General features: G+C 40.3%; 2 protein-coding genes across 2 annotated transcripts in view; one reads left to right on the plus strand and one right to left on the minus strand.

The window, feature by feature from the left end:
• The window catches only part of LOC119417620 (low-density lipoprotein receptor-related protein 1), a gene marked incomplete in the record, with an annotated part of 99,635 nt that overhangs the window by 74,016 nt on the left and 3,004 nt on the right, over positions 1–22,615 (plus strand). Inside the window, 43 exon segments of the mRNA XM_037684867.1 lie at positions 3,338–3,527; positions 3,661–3,865; positions 3,950–4,142; positions 5,255–5,380; positions 5,468–5,596; positions 5,784–5,903; positions 6,206–6,319; positions 6,430–6,579; positions 6,673–6,795; positions 6,937–7,053; positions 7,169–7,297; positions 7,401–7,529; positions 7,631–7,771; positions 8,436–8,623; positions 9,315–9,498; positions 9,589–9,674; positions 9,764–9,883; positions 10,007–10,194; positions 10,278–10,483; positions 11,638–11,826; positions 11,998–12,146; positions 14,148–14,241; positions 14,402–14,518; positions 14,668–14,787; positions 14,861–14,983; positions 15,061–15,186; positions 15,274–15,390; positions 16,981–17,087; positions 17,350–17,482; positions 17,579–17,701; positions 17,832–17,954; positions 18,040–18,177; positions 18,267–18,404; positions 18,515–18,634; positions 18,716–18,996; positions 19,076–19,254; positions 19,336–19,442; positions 19,552–19,671; positions 19,762–19,938; positions 20,048–20,188; positions 20,306–20,479; positions 21,516–21,677; positions 22,326–22,497. Coding sequence (XP_037540795.1) covers positions 3,338–3,527; positions 3,661–3,865; positions 3,950–4,142; positions 5,255–5,380; positions 5,468–5,596; positions 5,784–5,903; positions 6,206–6,319; positions 6,430–6,579; positions 6,673–6,795; positions 6,937–7,053; positions 7,169–7,297; positions 7,401–7,529; positions 7,631–7,771; positions 8,436–8,623; positions 9,315–9,498; positions 9,589–9,674; positions 9,764–9,883; positions 10,007–10,194; positions 10,278–10,483; positions 11,638–11,826; positions 11,998–12,146; positions 14,148–14,241; positions 14,402–14,518; positions 14,668–14,787; positions 14,861–14,983; positions 15,061–15,186; positions 15,274–15,390; positions 16,981–17,087; positions 17,350–17,482; positions 17,579–17,701; positions 17,832–17,954; positions 18,040–18,177; positions 18,267–18,404; positions 18,515–18,634; positions 18,716–18,996; positions 19,076–19,254; positions 19,336–19,442; positions 19,552–19,671; positions 19,762–19,938; positions 20,048–20,188; positions 20,306–20,479; positions 21,516–21,677; positions 22,326–22,497 — 6,268 coding nt within the window.
• Positions 70–1,107, minus strand: LOC119417619 (galanin receptor type 1-like). The gene has a single exon (XM_037684865.1). The coding sequence runs from the start codon at positions 1,105–1,107 to the stop codon at positions 70–72; it is 1,038 nt and encodes a 345-aa protein (XP_037540793.1).

The following is a 22,615-nucleotide window of genomic DNA, read 5'->3' on the forward strand; positions in this document are numbered from 1 at the left end:
CATGGTAATATCATTTGATTCAGTCCATTAAGTTGGTATTAAGCAGCAGTCTTTTCCTTCTGGTTTAAGTCAGTTCTTACTTCTTTCTGAGGTTGTGTCCAGCTCAAAGGGCTGTACTGTGTCTCTTCTTGTTACACATGGACAACCAATCAAATTGCTTTTGCACAATGTCCACTGTTCTCTTCCTAAATTTATTAAGTCCCGCCTAAACTTATGAGACATGAAGCCGTACAGCACAGGGTTTACCACTGCTACTGAGGAGGACAAGAGTCTGGCCAGAAGAGCAAAAGTGTTGTAGCCTGGTGAGTCTGCTACACTTCCTCCAATAATGGAGAACATGAGGATATAAGAGGGCAGCCAAAGCAGAGTAAAGACTAGGACCAGGAGAGCTGAAGTGTGAGTGACTTGGCGCTGATAACGTTCCAGTTGCGGGGCGTTACCTATCCGACGTGCATGTCTAAGAAAGCAATAGATTTTAGCGTACATCAGTACAATGATGCCTAATGGTAGAGCAAAGCCAAAGAAAAAAAGGGCAATGCTATAGACCAGCCGGCTGAAGTCGGACAGGAAGGCAAAGCAATAAACTGTGCTGGAAAAAGAAATTGTGCGGAAAGCAAACTGTGGTGCTGCTAACGCCGAGGCGGGTATCCAGAGCAGGGCAACTGTCAGTTTAATTCTTCTATGCATACTTGACCGGTATGTCCAGGTGGGGTGCACTACTGTAAGGTACCGTGTTACTGCTAATGCTGCCAGGGTAAACACAGAGGCAGCTGAACAGGCAACACTCAAGAAACTGATGGCTTTGCACAGGAAGTCCCCAAAAGGCCATAAGCCCAGAGTGATGGCAGAGGTATGAAAGGGCAGGCAGAGTAGCAGCAGCAGGTCTGCAGCACTCAGAGCCAGCAGCAGAGTGTCTGTACCATGAGGTGGTTGACTTTCTTTCCTCCTCCTGCCAGTAAGAATAGTCATGACCAGAGTTTGCCCCACAAGTCCAGTCACCAGAATCAGCCCATCCAGAATGGGCACCAAGGCTTTAATCAAAGCCTCATGCCTATTGTTCATATTGTCAGGGTCACTGACGTTTATTTGCTGTCTCAGAGTCTCCATCGATTCAAAGTTAAAGCCTTTTAACCTCATACACTGTCTCAGTTGAATATCCGAACAGGACACAGAATCTGGGTAATTATTCAGTTGAATCTATTTATCTACTGTGCTCTCAAAGGAAGAAAAGAACAACGCCATAATTTTTTAATTTTGCTTTTTTGTTATATTTTAGTCCTCAAAAAATGTCTTCTTCTTGAGTCATGTAATGGTCCTGCTGGTGTCCTCGTAATCTCTAAAAAAAAAAGATTATATTTTCAAGGATAAAAACATCTTTATCATTACATCTTCATTTTATTTTTTTTAAAGCTGCATCAGCATGCTTATCATCCAAGGAGAAGCTTTTTGTATGAAAACTCCGATGTCGGTGCAACAGTTCTTCTGTGGTTCCATCGATTCCTGAAACCAGGCAACAGTAGACAAATCCATTCGTGTGGACGCTATCAGATATTTCTCTTTAAAAGCAGTCAATGCTACTTGATGCAAAGTGCTCACCACGGCAGGAGGTGTCTTGTCCATTTAGAAGCTCTTCGGAGACTTGTAGCATGTAGATTCCTCCAGCAGAGCAGTTACTATAGGATTCAAACAGAAACTGTAATCCTTAAAAAGGAAAAAATGGATTACCTGGTAGTTGTAATAAAAACTGATGAAAAAAAACAAGTAATTCTCAGGTGTTCATGAACTTCTGTAGTACTCCTAGGATGATATAAAATGCTTTGGTCTGTGTGCTTATAGTCTTCACAGCAGGTTATTTGCACTGTTTGCTCAGTAACCAGGGGATGAGCAAACTTAGCTAATGGGAGGGCACGCCATGATATCTAACTTGCGTAATACTGGTCTGATCACACAATAATGTATTGATCACCACACAATCAAACTGTTTTTTGTGGCTCGTGCAAAATAGAAATGAGAAATTGAATCAAACATATTTTGTTAGTGTGACTGTTTTGTTCTCTGGCAGTCTTTGAGTTGTAACTTTGTCGGCAAGGCATTTTCAAATACCTTAAATAAATATTGTTGACAGCACCTTAACATTTACTGTACAGTATCTGAAATGTTTATTAGCTAGCAATGGTATACTTTCAGCAAATAACAAACAGGGAGTTAAGGTTTTTGTTTGCTGCAAGTGGTCATAAAGGCGGTTGGTAGTGTAACTAAATGGAGAGAGCACCACGCTTTAAGTGTAATGATCCAAGATGTTCATTCTGATATCTCTCTCATGAAACTTAACAGATAAAAATATTTTTAAATAATGTATGTTTTATGCCATCAAAGTTCATGCTCAATAATCCAGGTAGAAAAATCCATAAAAGTTAAGTCAGGTCCACTGGACGGTTTATTTTTGTTGAAACATTTCATCTTTCATCCAAAGGGCTTCATAAGTCCAAGGAGCCACAACAAACTCAGTCTTATAAATAGCACCTTCACACAGTGCGCCAACCAGTTTTGTGGTGCTAAGATGGTTTCTGGAGTTCGCCCTCTCCCTCGCCGACTCGTTTAAGGCAGCCATGGCCAAAGTGGTTCAGAATATCAAAGCACCGTCAAACTGGTTGAAGGAAGGAATTGAAATAAAGATGAGGATTTACCTTTATAAATTTTAGGATAATTTCTTCACCCTTAAAAAAGATTCAAGCTGTTTCAATTGCAAATTTTTTTTCCCCCAAATTGAAAAATCAAGACCACGAATGAAAGTAAACAAAACGTACAGTTGTGTTTTAATGCGCAGAACAAAGAATGATGCGATGACAGAATTTTAAAGGCTTTCCATAAAGAGCAGCTTTGTCACGCACTCAGAGCAGAGAAGTATCTCTTTCAGTTTTAACATTCTCGCATCTTATCATCTTACCATCTTATCACAAGCAGAACTGGTTTATTCCACTTTGGAGTAAGCTGTTGGGGGAAGAACCAGTTTTGTTGTGTGTTTCCTTGACTGATGAAGCCTTCTGGACCGAAGGCGAAACGTTTCAGTACAAAAAAAAGAAACTGTCCAGATGACCTGACTGAAAAATGTTGGATTCTCACATCTTGTTGTTTCACATTAGGTAACACAGGCAGAGACACCTAAATGGCATGTCCCAGCAGCTCCCTAATAAAGCACAGACAGAAATGAAAGCTTTGTTGAAAGAATCTGTTGAATTTACGTTCCTGAAGTTATACAATTTTTAGGTTGTGAATTTTTCAGACTTACTGTTAAAATGTCACCATAGTTCCAGCGTCCTCTCTCTTTGTGTCACAGATGTTGGATCGGTTGAGGGCCTGGCGTACCATCGAGGCTGGGATACACTCTACTGGACCAGTTACACAACGTCCACCATCACTCGCCACACTGTGGATCAGAGCCGGTCTGTGGCCTACAATCGCAACACCGTAGTCACCATGTCTGGAGAAGACCACCCCAGAGCCTTTGTGCTGGATGAGTGTCAGGAGTGAGTCAAGGATGTCAAATCTCTTTTATTTTATTTTAATTTTTTTTGTGCAGCAGATTTATTTTAGTTCAGTCAACCTTCTTTTGGAGCTCTCACCATAATAAGGCTTGTCATTTGCTTGCTCTCACCATAGCCTCATGTTCTGGACCAACTGGAATGAGCAGGCTCCCAGCATCATGAGGGCCTCCCTGAACGGAGCCAATGTGCTGGTGATAATCGGCAGTGACATTAAAACTCCAAATGGCCTGGCTATAGATCACCGTGCTGAGAAGCTCTACTTTTCTGATGCCACCCTGGACAAGATTGAACGCTGCGAATATGATGGAAGCAGCCGTTATGTAAGACAGTTCTTTAATTTGTTCATTTGTTCCCAAAGCAGGGACACACTTTGTTCTTAAACTGAGTGGATTCTCCTGCCTCAGGTCTTGCTGAAGAATGAACCTGTCCACCCGTTTGGCCTGGCTGTGTATGGAGATTACATCTTTTGGACTGACTGGGTGAGGAGGGCTGTGCTCAGGGCTGCCAAGTTCACAGGAGGAGATATGAAAGTTCTGCGTGCCGACATCCCCCAGCAGCCGATGGGCATTGTTGCGGTGGCTAATGACACCAACAACTGTAAGTGTCAAATACAAAATACTCCTGATTAATGAATGTATTTCCAACACCATAAAGCCGTTTTTGTTTTAAGATTTTAAAGAGTCAAAGTAATGCACCTTTCAAGTATCAATTTTATCTAATTTCTTTCCATATATTTGGAAGATGTGCTGTAGTAATGTGCAGAATTATCAATTTTTGCTATAATTTTTCTTCTAAATAGAGCATATATACCATTTCTGTAATGTTTGTTTTTACTTTCCCATTACAGTAGTCCCTCGTTTATCGCGGAGGATTCGTACCCTGAATCCCTGCGATAAGTGAAAAACCACAAAGTAGGAATAGTACAAGTAGTAAATAGTAGTTTATTTTAGTATTTATATATTATGGTGTTTTAAACGCTTCCCACACTCTTGCAATATTCTAAACAATGTTTCTAAACTCTAAACGCTCTAAAAGAGCACAGCATGTCATGAGATCAGCTCTCAGCCACGCCCACTTCTCTGCAGCAGAACGGAGATCGAGGGAGGAAGTTTCTCCTGCACTGTGGGCTGCACACAGGTGCAGCAAGTGCTAAATAATTTAAAAAAATCATTTTAAATAAAAACTCCATGCTGATCTTGCGGCTCATCCATCAATCGGCCAATTGTATGTCATATCCAATCTTATTTTGAAAAACCGTGATAGAGCGAGTCTGTGAAAAACGAACCGCGAAGTAGCGAGGGACTACTGTAATGCAACTTGTTCTTCTAATGAATGTAAGCTTTTGTTTTGTTATTGCATTTTGGGCAGAAGAATGTTCAAATTACTCATGAAATGACCATATTTATGTACACACACTGAAACTGAACATGAAAGTCTGACTAAACAATCACCATATTGTTTCTTCTCACTGACGTTTTATGTTCTGTTGAGCTAGCTAATAAATAAAGCTTGCCTCTGCTCAACTTTCCTGTGTAGCATTTCCTTCAGATGTTTGTTTATATGTGCATTAAGTTATTCTTGTGTGCTGCATTAGACAACACATATATAATGTTTTTGTTCATTCCTATATTAAGTTTTGTTGTAAGGAATGCAATGACAAATGTTTTACATAACAGTATTTCCTTGACTAACTCCCCTGTGTTCCTCAGGTGAGTTTTCTCCGTGCCGAACAAATAATGGAGGTTGCCAGGACCTGTGTCTGCCCACATCTGATGGACGTGTCAACTGCAGCTGCCGTGGAGACCGAAAACTTCTCGAAGACAACACCTGCTCTTGTAAGGGAGATCAAAGCCTTCTAAGCACAAAAAGCCTTCTGTTTAAAAAACTGAAGAGTTTCTGAGTGTGTGTTTCTTCCTCACCAGCACTGAATATGTCGTGTGGAAGTGTTGATGATTTTGAGTGTGGAAACGGTGACTGCATCAATTACAGCCTTACATGTGACGGGATGGCCCACTGCAAGGACAAGTCTGATGAGAAGCAGTCATATTGTGGTGAGGATTTCAGAGAACACACTAGATGTGACAGTGGTTATGACTGATATCTTCCATTGCAGATAATTTGCCACAATATAAGCATTCAGCTCATCTGTTTTATTTTTAAATGTGAACAATTGAGACATTTCAGAGATAACTTACAACACTGCACCTCAGCTAATTTGAAACCACGTTTTCTCTGCAGCCAATCGAATCTGTAAGAAGGGCTACAGGCGCTGCATTAATGGGCGCTGTATTGGCAACCAGTTCTGGTGCGATGGTACAGATGACTGTGGTGACCATTCAGATGAACTGCCCTGCAACAGTAAGTAAACTGATCTAAGCTGAGCATTTCATGGGTTTACAGAGGAAATAATATTTGACTTAAGATTTGCATAGTAATAGGTGTGTAATTTTAATACAAAACTGCAGTTATTTTCCTAATCTAAGTGCAGCATGTCTGCAGCACTCAGAGCCAGAGATAAGTTCCTAAAGTGTTTTTTTCCCCCGTTTTTCTTTAATTAAACTGTACGTAGTAAATAACTTAATCTGACTTAATGAATTTTCTTGCAGTACTGTATTTTTTTTTAAGTCTGTGTTGTTGAAAGCTCAAAACTGTCCTTGCAGTGACTTTGTGCAAAGCAGGAGAGTTCCAGTGCAAAGACGGAAGCTGCATCTCCAATTTCAGTCGCTGTGATCAGGTGGTCAACTGTGCAGATGCAAGTGATGAAATGAACTGCCGTATGTAACCACTTTGTACACCTTTAAAACCAACTGGATTTATAAAAACTGTTAAGATGTTTTTTAGCCTTTGATTTGTAGTAAATTTAAAGGTGTTTCCATTTTCTCAGAACCTACTGATTGCTCCCGTTTCTTCCGCCTTGGAGTTAAAGGAGCCTCTTTCCAGAGCTGTGAGAAAACCACTTTGTGTTATCTTTCCTCATGGGTGTGTGATGGCAACAATGACTGTGGAGATTTCTCTGATGAGAGAAACTGTCCAGGTTTGGATTTTTTTCCCCGTCTTTGATGTATTTTTAGTATTTTCTAACACCCCAGAGATCAAATATCATGTTTTTCTTTTTTTTATCTTTCAGATAACAGAAAGCTTAAATGTCCAGTGAACTTCTTTGCTTGTCCCAGTGGGCGTTGCATTCCTATGAGCTGGACCTGTGATAAGGAAAACGACTGTGAGAACGGAGCTGATGAAACACACTGTGGTTAGTGTTTCACAGAGCTGACATCTAAAAATAGAACAGTTTAGGAAAGTTAAGAGTGTTTATCTTTAGGATTTTTTCAATGCAGGTAACGACCTATTGTTTTCTAATGAAAAGCTGAGTTTTCTTCCTTTTTTTCCCCAGACAAATTTTGCACATCCAACCAGTTCGAATGTGGGAACCACCACTGCATATACAACCACTGGGTGTGTGACGGATCTGACGACTGTGGTGACAATTCTGATGAAGGCCAGAAATGCGGTAACTTGACGTTTTGCTTGCTCCCTCACTTGCAAACAAAGCCAAAACATTTGAAACCCATGATTTTGATTTTTCCTGTGTCAAATTGTCTTGTAATCATTGCATGATGTCACAGAAAATAAGACGTGCAGTCCTGAGGTTTTCCAGTGCCCAGGATCCCATGTGTGTGTGCCTCAGCGCTGGAAGTGTGACGGAGATAAAGACTGTCCTGATGGAGCTGATGAGAGCGTCGAAGCCGGCTGCAGTAAGTGAAACAGTCACTGAATAACCCAATTCGATGATTTATAAACAAGCACTCTGAAATATAACAAGTCTGTTACCAAAATGATTTCTCTTTTTGCTCTCAGTGTACACCAACAATACGTGTGAAGCCAAAAATGAGTTTATGTGCCAGAACCGACAGTGTATCCCCAAGCACTTTGTCTGTGATCATGACATCGATTGCTCTGATGGCTCAGATGAATCCCCAGAGTGTGGTGAGCTTTACTTTGAAATATGTTATTAGTGAATATTTTTGTTCAACCTGCTGAGCTTGAGGTCAAACATGTATCATATCCTGTTTTTTTTCTGTGTGTAGAATACCCGCCATGTGGTCTTGAAGAGTTTCGCTGTGCCAACGGTCGCTGCCTCAACCAGAAGAACTGGGAGTGTGACGGAGAGTTTGACTGTCTGGATCATTCTGACGAAGCTCCAAAAAACCCTCACTGCATAGTCTCAGGTAGGATATCTGAATAAATAATTTCACTCAATCAAATGTTCTTTAAAAAAAAAAAAATTGTAAGATTTGAATGATTTCCCTAATACTATTTATTTTTACCTTCAGATAAATGTAAAAAGAATTTCTAAGTTATATCTGGATTATCTTTTTGTGTCTTGTATTAGTTTTTTTTTCTTGTCTACTAGCTCCTAGCATTTGAACAACTAACTTACCGTAATCTCCAGACTATTGAGCACATCCGAATATAAGCCGTGTCCGCTAGATTAAAAAAATTCATAAATGTTTACATATATAGGCTGCGCTTGTGTATAAGCCGCGTGTGACCGCGTGCGGCTTATAGTCCGGAAACTACGCAATTTTGTAGGATATCACATCATTTTTTGGTTAATGTAAAATATATATATATACAGGTATATATATATTTTTTTTTTTTACAAAAACAAATAAAAAATATTATGAAATAAAATGTAGATGACTATATTTGGTAAAGAGTTACCCAGGTAGAATGCTTTACAACCCTATCAAGGTTAAAAAGGTGTTTTAAAAATATGGACCATTTAATTTATACAAGCAATTAAAGTGTCAAACTTTTTTCGTCAACCTTTTTAATATAACAAAGAGATGTAATATGTTGATTTAACTTGCAGTTTGTCTCTTATTTTAGAGAGGACCTGCAATGATTCTGCTTTCATGTGTCGTAACGGGAAGTGTTTGAACGAGACTCTGCTGTGCGACCGCAACGATGACTGTGGCGATGGCTCAGACGAGCTCAACTGCTTCATCAACGAGTGTCTCAACAGCAAACTGAGTGGCTGCTCGCAGCTCTGTGATGACCTCAAGATTGGCTTCAAAGTAAGCCATCAAATTTCTAATATAAATACTTATTGTGTCTTTCTCTCAAAGATAATCCTGATAATTAAAATAAAAACAGTTTGATTATTTCATAGACGATGAGAAAAAAGGAGAGAAATAAATGAGAAAAGAGGAGTTTACGTATAAAAGCCTCTGTCTGCCGGCCTGTATTTATGAAAGAAAACCTAATTTTGGCTCTTGTTCCTGATAGCAGGAGGGCGTTTTTAGGACACCTTGAACTCTTTGTGAACTACAATGTTTAGTTTGTGGTCCAGGCTTCTTCTGAAACTGACAAGAAATAACTTTCTATACCCACTTTGTTCATACTGTATATTCAGAATTAGATCTTGTTGGTGTTGAAAATTAGGTCATTATAAGTTTGATGTCTGCATCGTAGCGTAAAACACCTTTTTTTTTATCCGTGTTTAAACAAGATTACTAAATTGCAAGATCCCGCATGGTAAAAAAAAAAAAAAAAGTGTTTTTTTTTTTTCCCTTTCCCACAAGTTCAACTAAATTGAACTTTAAATTTGATTTAGCCATTCTAGTTTAGACAGCAGGTTGTGTAGAAATAAAGCTATTGGTGAAAAGTTAACTTATCTTAAAGTTAGAGAGAGTGACATTGATCTAAGCTAAAAGTGAGCATTTCAGAATCATTTTGACATATCTCCTCTGTCCTTTGCACCTTCAGTGCAGGTGCCATCCTGGCTTTCAGCTGAAGCGTGACGGGAAGACGTGTGTGGACATAGATGAGTGCACAACCACCTACCCCTGTTCTCAGCACTGCATTAACACACACGGCAGCTTCCACTGCCTCTGCGTGGACGGCTTTGAAGTCAGCCCAAATGACCCCACCATCTGCAAGTCCACGTCAGGTAAGACAGCCCCTCATTTTGTTTGTATTTAACCAGCTACACATGTGTCGTTGATTTCTGAATGTTTTGTTTTCTCATATTTGTATGCAGAAGTGGAGCCCTATTTGATTTTCGCGAATCGTTACTACCTGAGAAAACTCAATTTGGATGGATCCAACTACACTCTTATAAAGCAGGTGAGATGCGAAGTTTACCTTTAAAGAAATAGATGATTTTTTTGGCCTTCTTTATGAACTAATTTACTGTTCCCGTCTTGTTTTTTCAGGGTCTTAATAATGCAGTGGCACTGGATTTCCACTATGCAGAGCAGATGATCTACTGGACAGATGTGACCACTCAGGGCAGCATGATCCGACGCATGCACATGAACGGCAGTAACATGGAGGTCAGTGGGGAAATCTGCCACCAGTTTACTGTTTATACTAAACACTGTATGTGTCTGATAGATTTTAGTTCTGAGTTTGTAAGTTGTATGAGTTTTTATTCTTTTAATTGCTCAACTTGGCAGGTTTTGCATCGAACCTCCCTGAATAATCCAGATGGTTTGGCGGTGGACTGGGTTGGTGGAAACTTGTACTGGTGTGACAAAGGCCGGGACACTATTGAGGTTTCAAAACTTAACGGGGCCTACAGGACTGTGCTGGTCAACAGCGGCCTTAGGGAGCCGCGAGCTGTGGCTGTGGATGTGCGCTATGGGTAAGAACCATTGTTTTCAATTTTTAACTTTTATATTTGTGTTCTTTAAAGCTTAAACACTGGCTGGTTTTTATCTTATTTAGATACCTTTACTGGTCTGACTGGGGTGATAACCCTCACATTGGGAGAATTGGGATGGATGGCACCAACAGAACAGTCATCATCCAGGATAAGATCACCTGGCCCAATGGACTAACTCTGGACTTCATCAATGACCGCATATACTGGGCTGATGCCAGGGAGGACTACATTGAGTTTACCAGCCTGGATGGTACCAACAGGCATACAGGTAATGCATGATGAGCCTGGATCACAAAGGAGTTTTTCTTTGGACTAAAAGTATTGAAACGCATTGGTTGGTCTAGACTACAATGTTTTCAATTGGGAAATTTTTAATAGAACTTTCATCAAACAAACAAAATATCTTAAATAGCCTTTGATAAATTTAATGAAAAGAACCAGTTTTATAGCACTGAACTTGAACTTTTGCTTTAAGACTGTAATCCTGATTTGTTATACTAAGCCCTTGATGTGCATACATAAATACGTTATTCGTACGGTGTTTGTACACCCACTGTGTTATAAGCAAAGATCATGTGGGCTTTGTAGCCCTCGGAGTATACATTTGTAGGAGAGAAAAAGTTTATGAAAATGTTTGTTTTTATAAATGATCACAAAGTCTTCTTTTGCTTTTATTGTCTTAATCACATTAATGAGCACAATGAATCATCGTCACCCCCACCCTAAAACACAGCTGTGGTCTCGTATATGTTTGCAGTACAAGCCATGTTCTGTTTGAATTCAGATAAGGACAGACTAAAAGGCTGTCTGAGCTAATCTGGCTAATATCTAAGCTTCAGCTGACTGCTGTAAAATTCCTGTCACGTTTTAATTGTTTATTCTTGAAAATCAACACTAAAAGCAGAGGGGTTTTTTTGTACGAGTGCCACCTGTATGTGCTTTGTGTGTTTGCTCTTGCAGATCTCTGAATGTGTGTATAGTGTCGGGGCAATGAAAGCAGGCACAATATATAATGTATATGTTGACAGAAAAAAGTGCAATTAGAGCGTAAAACCTAATGAGGCAAAGAAGTTGTTGCGTAATTCAGGTACAGCAGAGTCAGTGCAGCTGCGTATCTCACTTGGCCAGTTTTACATTAACAGAGCAGGAAGGTTTTTCTTGTTGCAGCAACATCCGAACTGAAAAAGTAGGACATTCTCCATACCCATAAATCACTGTGTGCAGTCCCGGAATGACTACATGGATTTTAAACATGCAATAAAAATGGGAAAGAGTTGGTTGGTGTATTTGGAAAGCTGACTTTTGGCTTTTATTGAGACAAAAATAGTACTTAATATTACCTTCATTGTGATCCTTCCTTATTTGTTTAGAATTAAATTGAAAATTATTATTTTGTGTGTGTGTGTGTGTGTGCTTTCACAGTTCTTAACCATGACATTCCTCACATCTTTGCCATGACGTTGTTTGAGGAGTACATCTACTGGACTGACTGGGAGACAAAGTCCATCAAGAGAGCTCATAAGACTCTTGGTACCAACAAAACCACTTTGATCAACACTTTGCATCGACCCATGGATATTCACATCTACCATCCTTACCGCCAGCCACCAGGTGAGAGGTGTAACCTTTTAAATAAGAATAAATAAAAAATATATTTTCTTTTTACCTAATATGTGATCACACGACAGGTGATGACAAAGTTCCTTCTTTTGCTCTTGCTGTAACACATGTCAGTCTTATACTTTTGTGTTTCAACATGTTTGTTTTACGTTGCCCTCCCAGTGCTCAACCATCCGTGCCAGACAGACAACGGCGGCTGCAGCAACCTCTGTCTCCTCTCACCCGGAGGAGGCTACAAGTGTGCCTGTCCCACCAACTTTTATCTGGCCAATGATCAGCGTACCTGCATGTCCAACTGCACAGCAAGCCAGGTAAGGAAACCGTACTATCATTTATGAAACCAATTATAGGATGAGATTTTGCTGATGATTTTAAAATATATTTAGATGATCAGAATAAAAAAGTGAATGGAAATAGAGAGAAAATATCCACTAAGGCGAGAAAATACTTACCATACTTGCCACAGAACACGTTGCGCCGCCGTATAAGTCGCATCAGTCCAAATATGTCTAATAAAGTGGACAAAAACATAAAAACGTTGCTTCACTGTATAAATCGCATCTTTTTATGTGTCACCGCTGGCGCGTCGCATTTGTTTTGCATCACTGCTGACCACCCGGAAATGTGGGACGGTGTTGTGCCAAAAATCGATTGACTGCCAAATGGCGGCCACAGGAGCATGCACGGGAGGACTTGGTAACAAGAATTTAATAAGATTGACACTTAAAAACAATTATTTGTTTGATCAACATTATAGCAAAGGTGTGTCTCAGTTTAACTTTTCCTTAATAAATGCACTTTGACAGTCAAATCAGCTGCATTTCAAAAACCGATTTGCGGCTGCAGGAGTGCTAGTGGGAGGACTCGCTGTGCATTTCTTCAAAATTTAACAAGACAACCACCGAAAAACAATTATTTGTTTGCTCGACATTATAGCAAAGGTGTGTCTCCTTTGAACTTTTCTTTAATAAATGCACTTTAATGGTCAAATCAGCTGCATTTCGCACGGGCGGCACAGCAGAATGCAGCTGATTTGACATTTGCTCCAAGAGTTCCAGAGCAAGACGAAGGTGGCTTGGTATGGCAAGCCAAGTGCCTGATTAATAGCCACTTTTACCTATTAATGAGACACTTGGTTTGCCATATTACTCGAGGGCCCTTTAGAGGCTGAAAATGGTAGTGTTCAATATTTTCCACGTCAGAATGAATGAAATCGTCAGATCTCAGCCAAAACTTGGCATAAAAACATAAATAAGTCACTTCGCTGTATAGGTCACAGGTCATGCTAATTTATGCCAAAAGGAGCAACTTAAACAGCAAAAGTACAGTATTTGCTTACAGCTGTTTTTGTCTTTGTCAGAAAAGACTTGATGCACATCTGAGTCTATGGACGTAACCTCGGCAAATATCAAATGACATGATTTGTTTCCAGGCCAATTCTGCAGAATATAAAAGTGTCTGACAATCTAAATGTGACACCATGTTCAAGATAAACCCCAAATAAAGTAAGAACTTAGATTTAGCCCAACTTTTTTCAAAAGTTTATTTGATTTTTATTTTTCCGGTAGTTTGTTTCTAGTTAAAACAACTTCTCTTCTTCAGCACAAACATCTGGCAACACAAATCACTTTTCTTCCACTTCCACATCATCTGCAGTATTGCTAAATGATCAAATTTGACATTATAAGGTAAAGTTGGAAACAAAAGGAGAAGAGTATGGCTTTTTCAGTTGTAGTTGCAGTAAAATACCCTTTTTCACTTAAAAAAAAAAAAGCGTTTTTATCTAAACAGTAGCAGAGTTTTGAAATAATCGTCTTGGCATATTGGACAAACCAGATCAAACTAGATGCCTCACTTGGTCAAATAATACCTTGTATCAACTGACACTACACATGCATGTTGATTTGAGGTTGTTGTTTTTTTTTTCTTTTGCAAGACAATGATGTCAACCGTGTTATCATAAAGTCAAATATGAAATTCTACAAAAATCCAATTATTGTTGAGTCAACTATGAGGCAAGCTGTCTAAATTAAAGTGACTCTCAACTGGAAAAGAGCTTGTGGGAGCTGTTCAGAAATAAATTATGTTGACCAGAAATTATATTTAGGCATAATCTTTATATTTAAAACACTGTATTTTGTCCTAGTTTTTCTTAAATAAAAACATTTAGTTGTGTGTCTTAGGTTCTTTGTGTCAATTTTTCAAAATCTACTTTTAATACCTAGTAAAGTTTAAGTAATGGTTTTATTGTCTTTATAAATAGAAACTTTTAATGCATAGTGTGTACTTAATTAAATTTTTCTTTATTGTAGTTTGTCTGCAAGAATGACAAGTGTATTCCTTTCTGGTGGAAATGTGACACTGAGGATGACTGTGGAGATCGTTCAGATGAGCCAGCAGAATGTCGTAAGTGTCAGGTCCTTTTACGAAGGAGATGATGCTGTGTTGTATTTATAAAAGGTGGTATGTTGATTTTTAGTGTGACACAACACGAAAGAGATACGAAAGAGATTTTTTTTTGCATATTTTGTTAATTCCTGACAAAACTGACTTTTTTGGCGGATAGCGGAGTTCAAATGCAGGCCAGGACAGTTTCAGTGTGGAACAGGTATCTGCACCAACCCAGCGTACATCTGTGATGGAGACGACGACTGCCAGGACAACTCCGACGAGGCCAACTGTGGTACGTCTTCCTTTTCATATACAGCTTTCAACGGCTTTGAATCCAAATCTTTTGAGTTGTATATATTTTAGTTACAGAAACTGTGGGGTCATTATTAAAATAAGCAAAGGGTGATATTGTTTTGTTGTTTATCAAATCTGCCCTCCCAGATATTCATGTTTGCCTGCCCAGCCAGTTCAAATGTTCCCACCCGAGCCGCTGCATCCCAGGCATCTTCCGCTGCAACGGCCAGGACAACTGTGGAGAGGGGGAGGATGAAAAGGACTGTCGTGAGTGTCTTGTCTTTCTGCCATTTTCTTAGCCTCTTCTCCACAGTTACTATAAAATATTGTCCTCTAACAGCTGAGGTCACGTGCGCGCCCACCCAGTTCCAGTGTGCCATCACCAAACGCTGTATACCTCGTCTCTGGGTGTGTGACCGGGACAACGACTGTGTGGACGGATCTGATGAACCTGCCAACTGCAGTAAGACTTGTTTTATCATTTTATCTTGTTTTGGTTTTATTAATTCGATAACAATGTAAACTGTGATCTCTCTCCAGCCCAGATGACATGTGGTGTGGATGAGTTCCGATGCAAAGACTCCGGACGCTGCATCCCAGCTCGCTGGAAGTGTGACGGCGAGGACGACTGCGGCGACGCGTCAGATGAGCCAAAAGAGGAGTGTGGTAAGAAATCAGCGGTGCTAATTTTCACAGATATTAACGTTTGTTTTATTTGTTTTTTAACTGCAACATTTTGTGTAACTTTTGCAGCTGAGAGGACGTGTGAACCGTACCAGTTTAGATGTAAGAACAACCGCTGTGTGCCGGGCCGCTGGCAGTGCGACTATGACAACGACTGCGGGGACAACTCGGACGAAGAAAAATGTCGTATGTGTCACTTTCAGCCGCTGAAACAATGCCCTCATGCTTCCTACTGTCAGTAACTTCACACGTTCACACATTTTCCACTGTGCACGTTATTTTCACATTTTCACCTCTACCCTGTAGATTAGACCCACGTGCAAGTTCATTGTCCACTCAGTCATTTCTAACATCTTACGTCATCTGATATTTGTTTCATTTCATACTGTCCTGTTGGTATGACCCAGAGGTAAGTTGTCACTACCCATATTGGTTTTCTTGGTTGCAGTGTTAATTTTTTTATTTTTTTTTCATATATTTTTTTGTTTTTAACACCCTCTTGTAATTTCCTCTGGCCTGTAAAAGTCTGAACAGAGCTGTAAATTTATTATTTTGGTAATTCCATACCAAATGTACAACATAAAGTCTTAATAATATGCCTGTTTTGCATGCAGGAGCTAGGCCTGTCACGATAAACAATAAATCAATTAATCGCACGATAAATTAAAACGAGGTCGATAATTTTCATTTATCGGCTTTATTGTTTGTTCATGTTGCTCTCTCTTTCTACTGAAAACACTGGATGACAAAAAGGCTCAACTCCGGTGCTCTTCACTGACCCCTCCCTTTCTCTTTTCTTTAAAATCTGTTTTTACCGTCCAAAATCACGTTTTTGGATCATTAAAAGCAGCTAAGCTGAGAAGCTAAACTATGAGCTAAGCTAACAGGCCGACCTCAGGGAAAAAAAAACCCTCCGTTTTGTCAAAGCTCCAAAATTCACGGTTGAAACCCGTGCCTTTGTCTAAAAAGTTGTTTTTCTCTGCAAAAAAGCTGAGAACTTGTTTACTGATTTTTTTTAATTAAATTCTTTGTGTGATAAATGCTATCCTAAAGAGCTCAAACCACACCGAGCGTCCGCCATTTTGAGAACCAAAAAACAGGAAGGAGAGACAGCCCATGTCACGTCAAGGGGCCTCCCTCCCATTTTCTTAGCGACTTGCTGCTCGCTCCCTCACTATCCATCCTTCGGTTCAAACAGTCTTATACTGCTATCCAGTGGTCACAAAAGGTACTACATACAAAACAAATTACCAACATTTTTTCTTAAATTTGACAATAGTTACTAATTATTGTCAAATTTCAAACAATATTATCGTTTATCGCAATAATTTCTGAGACAATTAATCGCCAAGCAAAATTTGTTATTGTGACAGGCCTAGCAGCAGCTACAGTTTATGGCTTCTTTTTTATATTATTTGTATTTATAACTACAAATTAAATGACAAAATAATTTAAATTTGACCTTCAGAAAGCCTGAATAATTATTGATTATGATTTCTTTAAAATGTTACAAGAGAGTTCGACTCCTTTGAGGCAAAATGTAAAGAAATGAGGGATGACTCCAGACCTTTCCACAGTGATTAATGTATCAAATTAAATTAAATTATATTAAAATCCGGCTCTTTTCACTCTCTCACATCCCCCCTCTGAAGTGTCTAAAACCATTTTTGTTTGTTACATTCTTGTCTTATGCTTTGTGCTGAAAAAAAAAAAAACAGCCTCTGTACCTCACCTGGTTTTGTCATGGCTCTCAATAATACGTGTTTCCTTCTGTAGAGCCTCGAAAATGTTCAGAGAGCGAGTTCGCCTGTTCAAATGGCCGCTGTATCGCCGGGAGATGGAAGTGCGATGGAGATCACGATTGCGCTGATGGATCAGATGAGGTGAAGCCGCTTCCTATTCTGCTTTTGCAGCTGCTAAAAGCTTTGCTAGAGACAAAAATCAATCCTAAATGGTTTAAATTATTAACTTGACAAAACTGCGAGAGGAACCAGTTCATAAGAAGAACCTTTAGAGTTTATATACTAACTTTTAGTTTGTGTTTTCTGTAACACAAACAGCCCTAATTTTCATTACTTTTAGCACATCGTTGTAGATTTCTAACTATAAATCCTGGCTCTCGGATCCTGTTGTGTTCATTTTTAGCACGGCTGTGATCTGAAGTGCGACAGCAACCAGTTCCAGTGCAAGAGTGGACACTGTATTCCGATCCGCTGGCGATGTGATGCCGACGTTGACTGCATCGACGGCAGTGATGAGCAGAGCTGCCACAGTGCTGGTACACATCCACAGCTTAAAATAACAAAGATATGTTATTACTTTGTATTTTAACAGTTGTAAAGGTAATCTCTTCCTTGTTCTTCTGTTTTCTTAGCTCCTCGCCACTGCCCTTCAGATGACTTCCAGTGTAACAACACTCTGTGTAAACCACTGGCCTGGAAGTGTGATGGAGAAGACGACTGTGGAGATAACTCTGATGAGATCCCAGAGGAATGCAGTCAGTGCTTTTTTTTTTTTTTTTTTTTTTTACCACCTCACATGTTCAGAAGTCATTTAGTCTCATCTCTTGTCCTCAATAGTTTTGTTTCTCTTACCCTCGGCTCTGTCTTGTCCTTCATTTCTATCAGGGAAATTCCAGTGTCCGCCCACCAGAGTGTTTCGCTGCCTCAACAACCGCGTCTGTCTGCATATGTCCAAGAGATGCGACGGTATTGATAACTGTGGTGACAACTCTGATGAACTCAACTGTGGTAAGATATATGAATGTAGGTTTTTGAGTAGATTGGTGAAATCTTGCACGATGATGGCTGACACGTCCGCGTGTTGCCTCTACAGAGTCCCATCGAGCTGCTCCCACGTGTGAGAAGGATGAGTTCTTGTGCTCGAACGGCAAATGCATCAGCTCCAACCTGCGCTGCAACTTCTTCAATGACTGTGAGGACTTTGGCTCTGATGAGATCAACTGTAAAACAGGTGCCTCTTCACTCACCGCACCGCTTGAGTTCTGAAACATGTTCTCTCAAAGTGCTGGATGTCATCTTTCAACGTGTGTTTGATTTTAGACACAAAGCTGAATGACTGTCGCAGTAACAGCACTCACTGTGGAGATGGAGACGAGGCTCACTGTGTCACCAACGGCACCGACTCTTTCTGCTCCTGCAAACCAGGCTTCCAGAAGACAGGACACCGCTCGTGTGGAGGTATATATGTAGAAACCTCTGTGACAAATTAATTACTAAATATTTTCCATGTGAATGGTGTTTACTCTTTAGAAACAAGAAGCGTGACTTGTTTTTCTTTTTCTTTCCAGATAAGAACGAGTGTTTACAGTTTGGAGTGTGTTCCCAGATCTGCAACAACACCAAAGGCTCTCACAAATGCAGCTGCTACAAGTATTTCACCAGGATTAATGACACCTGCAAAGCTGACAGTGAGGAACTGCACCTGACCATCCTTTAGAGCATATGGTCATTTTGTTTGTAGCATTGTCAAGTTCCTCCTCTTCTTGCAGATATGAACAGCAGTCGGCAGATTCTCTACATAGCTGATGATAATGAAATCCGGAGCCTGGATCCTGGGATGCCTAACTGGCGCTATGAGCAGATCTTCCAGGGCGATGCAAGTGTCAGAATTGATGCCATGGATCTGCACGTCAAGACAAACCGCATCTTCTGGACCAACTGGCACACCGGACGCATTTCCTCTTACGATCTGTCAGGTTCTACGTCCTCGTCTTCCTCCAACTCTCCTGAGAACCGACGCCAAAATGAGGGCAGAGTCACCAACCTGCAGGTAAAGCTGGTGAAATGTGCTCTGTATCACCTTTAAAGGTCTATGAGCAGTCTGTAAAGACCTTTCTGCTCACATCCAGATCAAAGAACTTAAGATGCCCCGTGGTATAGCCGTGGACTGGGTGGCTGGAAACCTGTACTGGACAGATTCTGGTCGAGATGTCATTGAAGTAGCTCAGATTTCAGGCCAGCACTGCAAGACCCTCATCTCTGGCATGATAGATGAGCCGTATGCTATTGTAGTGGATCCACAGAGAAGGTAAACGATGTTTTGGATTTGTAAACTAGCACATTTTTGTCAAGCCGTTATTGGGTTTGTCACAGTGTTATTTCTCTGTAGTACCATGTACTGGGCAGATTGGGGTAACCATCCTAAAATTGAGACAGCTGCCATGGACGGCACTCTCAGACAAACGCTGGTCCATGAAAACATCCAGTGGCCAACAGGTCAGTACTTTTCGACCACCGAATGAGTTATTTAAAATTAAAATGGTCAAAGTACAGAAAAGACCAGCTGCTCATTCACATTTCCACATCTCTTTGTTTGTTTCTGCAGGTTTGGCGGTGGACTACTTCAACGAGCGTCTTTACTGGGCTGATGCTAAACTGTCTGTCATCGGCAGCGTTCGTCTGGACGGCTCTGATCCTGTTATAGCTGTTTCTGGCATCAAAAACTGTTGAGTCTTTTATGCACTTTTCAAACTCATATGAATCTAGAAAACTTAGTATTACAACAATAACACACTACCTGCATATTTATTTCCAGACTTATTACATCCCTTCAGCATAGACATCTTTGAGGACTACATATATGGAGTCACCTTCATGAACAACTTTGTTTTCCGGGTCAACAAGTTTGGCAAAGGCCCAATGGAGAATCTCACTACAGGCATCAATCACGCCACTGACATAGTCCTGTACCACCGTTACAAGCAGCCAGACCGTAAAGATCACATGTTCTTTTCCACCTATCTCAACATTTTATTTTAAACATGTTCTGTACATCTACAGAACTTATTATTGTCTGGATGTCTTGTTTCTCCCTCTATCAGTACCTAATCCATGTGACAAAAAGAAGTGCGAGTGGCTGTGTCTTCTGAGCCCCAGCGGGCCGGTCTGCACATGCCCAAACAACTACATCGCCAACAACGGCACGTGTGTGGAGAGGCCGAGCCCCACCCAGTCACCATTCTGTAAGTTTGCACTTGAATGGTGCATGCACGTTACAGCCATATCTCTGTTCTAGCAAACTTGATTTTAGATAGTGGATTAATGTTGCCCCCCCATACGCATACACACATAATTCACAGCACCACCCTCGGGGCCCTGCAACATTCAGTGTCAGAACGGTGGAAGCTGCTTCCTCAACTCCCGTCAGGTGCCGAAGTGTCGCTGCCAGCCCAGCTACTCTGGAGAACGATGTGAGGTCAACCAGTGCAGGGACTACTGCAAGAACGGAGGCACCTGCACCGCTTCCCATAGAGGTACGTGATTTTCATCCAGACTGAATGTCTGTCTGTCTCCTTTATCTTTTCTAAATCAGTCTTGTAGGGATATTTTAAGCATTTAGATTCAAGTCTAACAAGGTTGAGTCAGGTCCTATGGACGGGCTCTCCTTTGTTGAAACGTTTTATCTTTTATTTAAAAAGTCTGCAGGCCAGCCGTCGCTCTTTCAGGGATGAAGATGTGCACGTCCTTGATAGAGGGGAACGCTGTTTTGAGAGAGGACTAAAGGAAGCCATCTTTGTGAAAAGAACCTGCCCGTTGTTAAACAAGGAGCTAGGCCTCCATGTCCAACTGTCCCCCTCTTACAATGCTGTTATTGCTAGTATCACTTAGCCCTCTGGGAATAGCAATTGGCCACCACGGCACTAAATATCGATTGTTAGGGTGATGGTCCTCCTTTTGCATGTAAATAAATAGTTCTGGATGTCACCAACAAACTGGTTGATCTACTATGAGAAGGTGCTTTTTTATAAGACTGAGTTTGTTGCAGCTCCTCAGACTGAATAAGTTTTTTGGATTAAAGAAGATACGTTTCAACAAAGAAGAATCCACTTAGAGGACCTGACTTAACCTTGTTAGATTGATTTATCTGGTTTATTTTGCATGTATCAGGACATTTAGATTAAAGGAAACAATATTTGACTGGTTCTTTAGTACAACCACAGTTTTGCAGTACTACATGCTCTTGAGTAGGCTGAATAAAATTTAGTACAAATTAAAATAAATTGGTTTTTTAACAGATTTTTTTTGTTCTTTCTTTTGGCTTACTTTTTTTGCATTTATGTGGTATTTTAATACTTCATAGAAAGTGTTACAGAACCAAATATTTGCAAAACCAATAAAATGATTAAGAATCTGCAGAGAAAGAAACTGATTGTTTTCTCTTACTTTAAAATTTTTGTGTCTGTTGTGTAAACCCATTTAGTTCAAATAAAGTAAATCTGACAACTGCACTCATTCTGTATGATCTTGTGCTTTTTTAGTCGTTTAATAAATATCTTACCTGTTTTGAAGGTGCACCCACTTGCAGATGCCCTAAAGGTTTCACGGGACCCTACTGCAACCTCCAAACTTGTAAGGATCATTGTCTGAACGGAGGCAACTGTTCAGTCAACATGGGCAACCAGCCAACCTGCAGCTGCCCACCAGCCTTCCAGGGAGACCAGTGCCAGTACAGTAAGTGGCAGCGCTTGCATATCATTTTAGATCAACTTTAAAGATTTGAGATGGTAAAATATGTGTAGCAACAAAAAGGGAATCAGTGAAGAAGGCAAAACAATAGATCACACATTTCTCCTTTAAAATAAAGTGAGTCCACTGCAGCAAGTACAACCCAGCCTGTGACCTGGATCCTGCATCAACAGCTGTTTAGCATCGTATGTCAACAAGACTAATACAAGTGAAGCAACCATTAACACACAAACAAACCTATTTGTTTATGTATTGCAATGTTAAATATAGGACACAAAACCTCAAATAGTTATTTTTTTAACCTTTACCATTTAACATCATTTTTAGCTATTTGTTATTTATTTAAAGTGTTTTTTCAGGTAAAGTTACAATAAAAACTTCTCATTCAACCACAGAAAGTAGAACATTGTCTAAAACCCTATAGGAAAAAAATAATGTGGCCATGAAAGCGGAAACTAAATGAAAACGTACCCGTCATAATTACCAGACTCATGGCTAATTAAAGGCCAGCTGTACTGATTTATTAGAAAAGTGTTTGAAATACATTTGACTGAAGAACGGCAGGTTTTCACATCACCGACCTAGTTTAAAGTTTGGACAGCTGTTCTCCTCACCGCTCTTCTTCGTTCTCAGGTAAATGTGACGGATTCTGTCAGAACGGTGGAACCTGCTTACAAACCTCCAATGGCACCAAACTCTGTCAGTGTCCCTCCCAGTACAGCGGGCACCAGTGTGAGCTGGACAAGTGTCAGTTCTGTGGGGAGGGCAAGTGCTTAACGCTGCCCACGGGGCAGATCGCCTGCAGGTGAGCGCGAACTCAGAACTGAAGGATTTCAACAGTTTTGAGTTGGAATTCATTTAATTTCATTCTAAAACCTCATTCTGTAAATGTTGCTTTTGTTAAGGAACTTGAGGGTAATTAT

The sequence above is a fragment of the Nematolebias whitei genome, chromosome 11 (genome assembly GCF_014905685.2).
Source record: "Nematolebias whitei isolate Nwh7 chromosome 11, NemWhi1, whole genome shotgun sequence".
Lineage (NCBI taxonomy): Eukaryota > Metazoa > Chordata > Actinopteri > Cyprinodontiformes > Rivulidae > Nematolebias > Nematolebias whitei.

Excerpts from the sequence above, each read along its gene's own strand:
- LOC119417619 (XM_037684865.1), bottom strand. The coding sequence starts at position 1,107 with ATGGAGACTCTGAGACAGCAAATAAACGTCAGTGACCCTGACAATATG.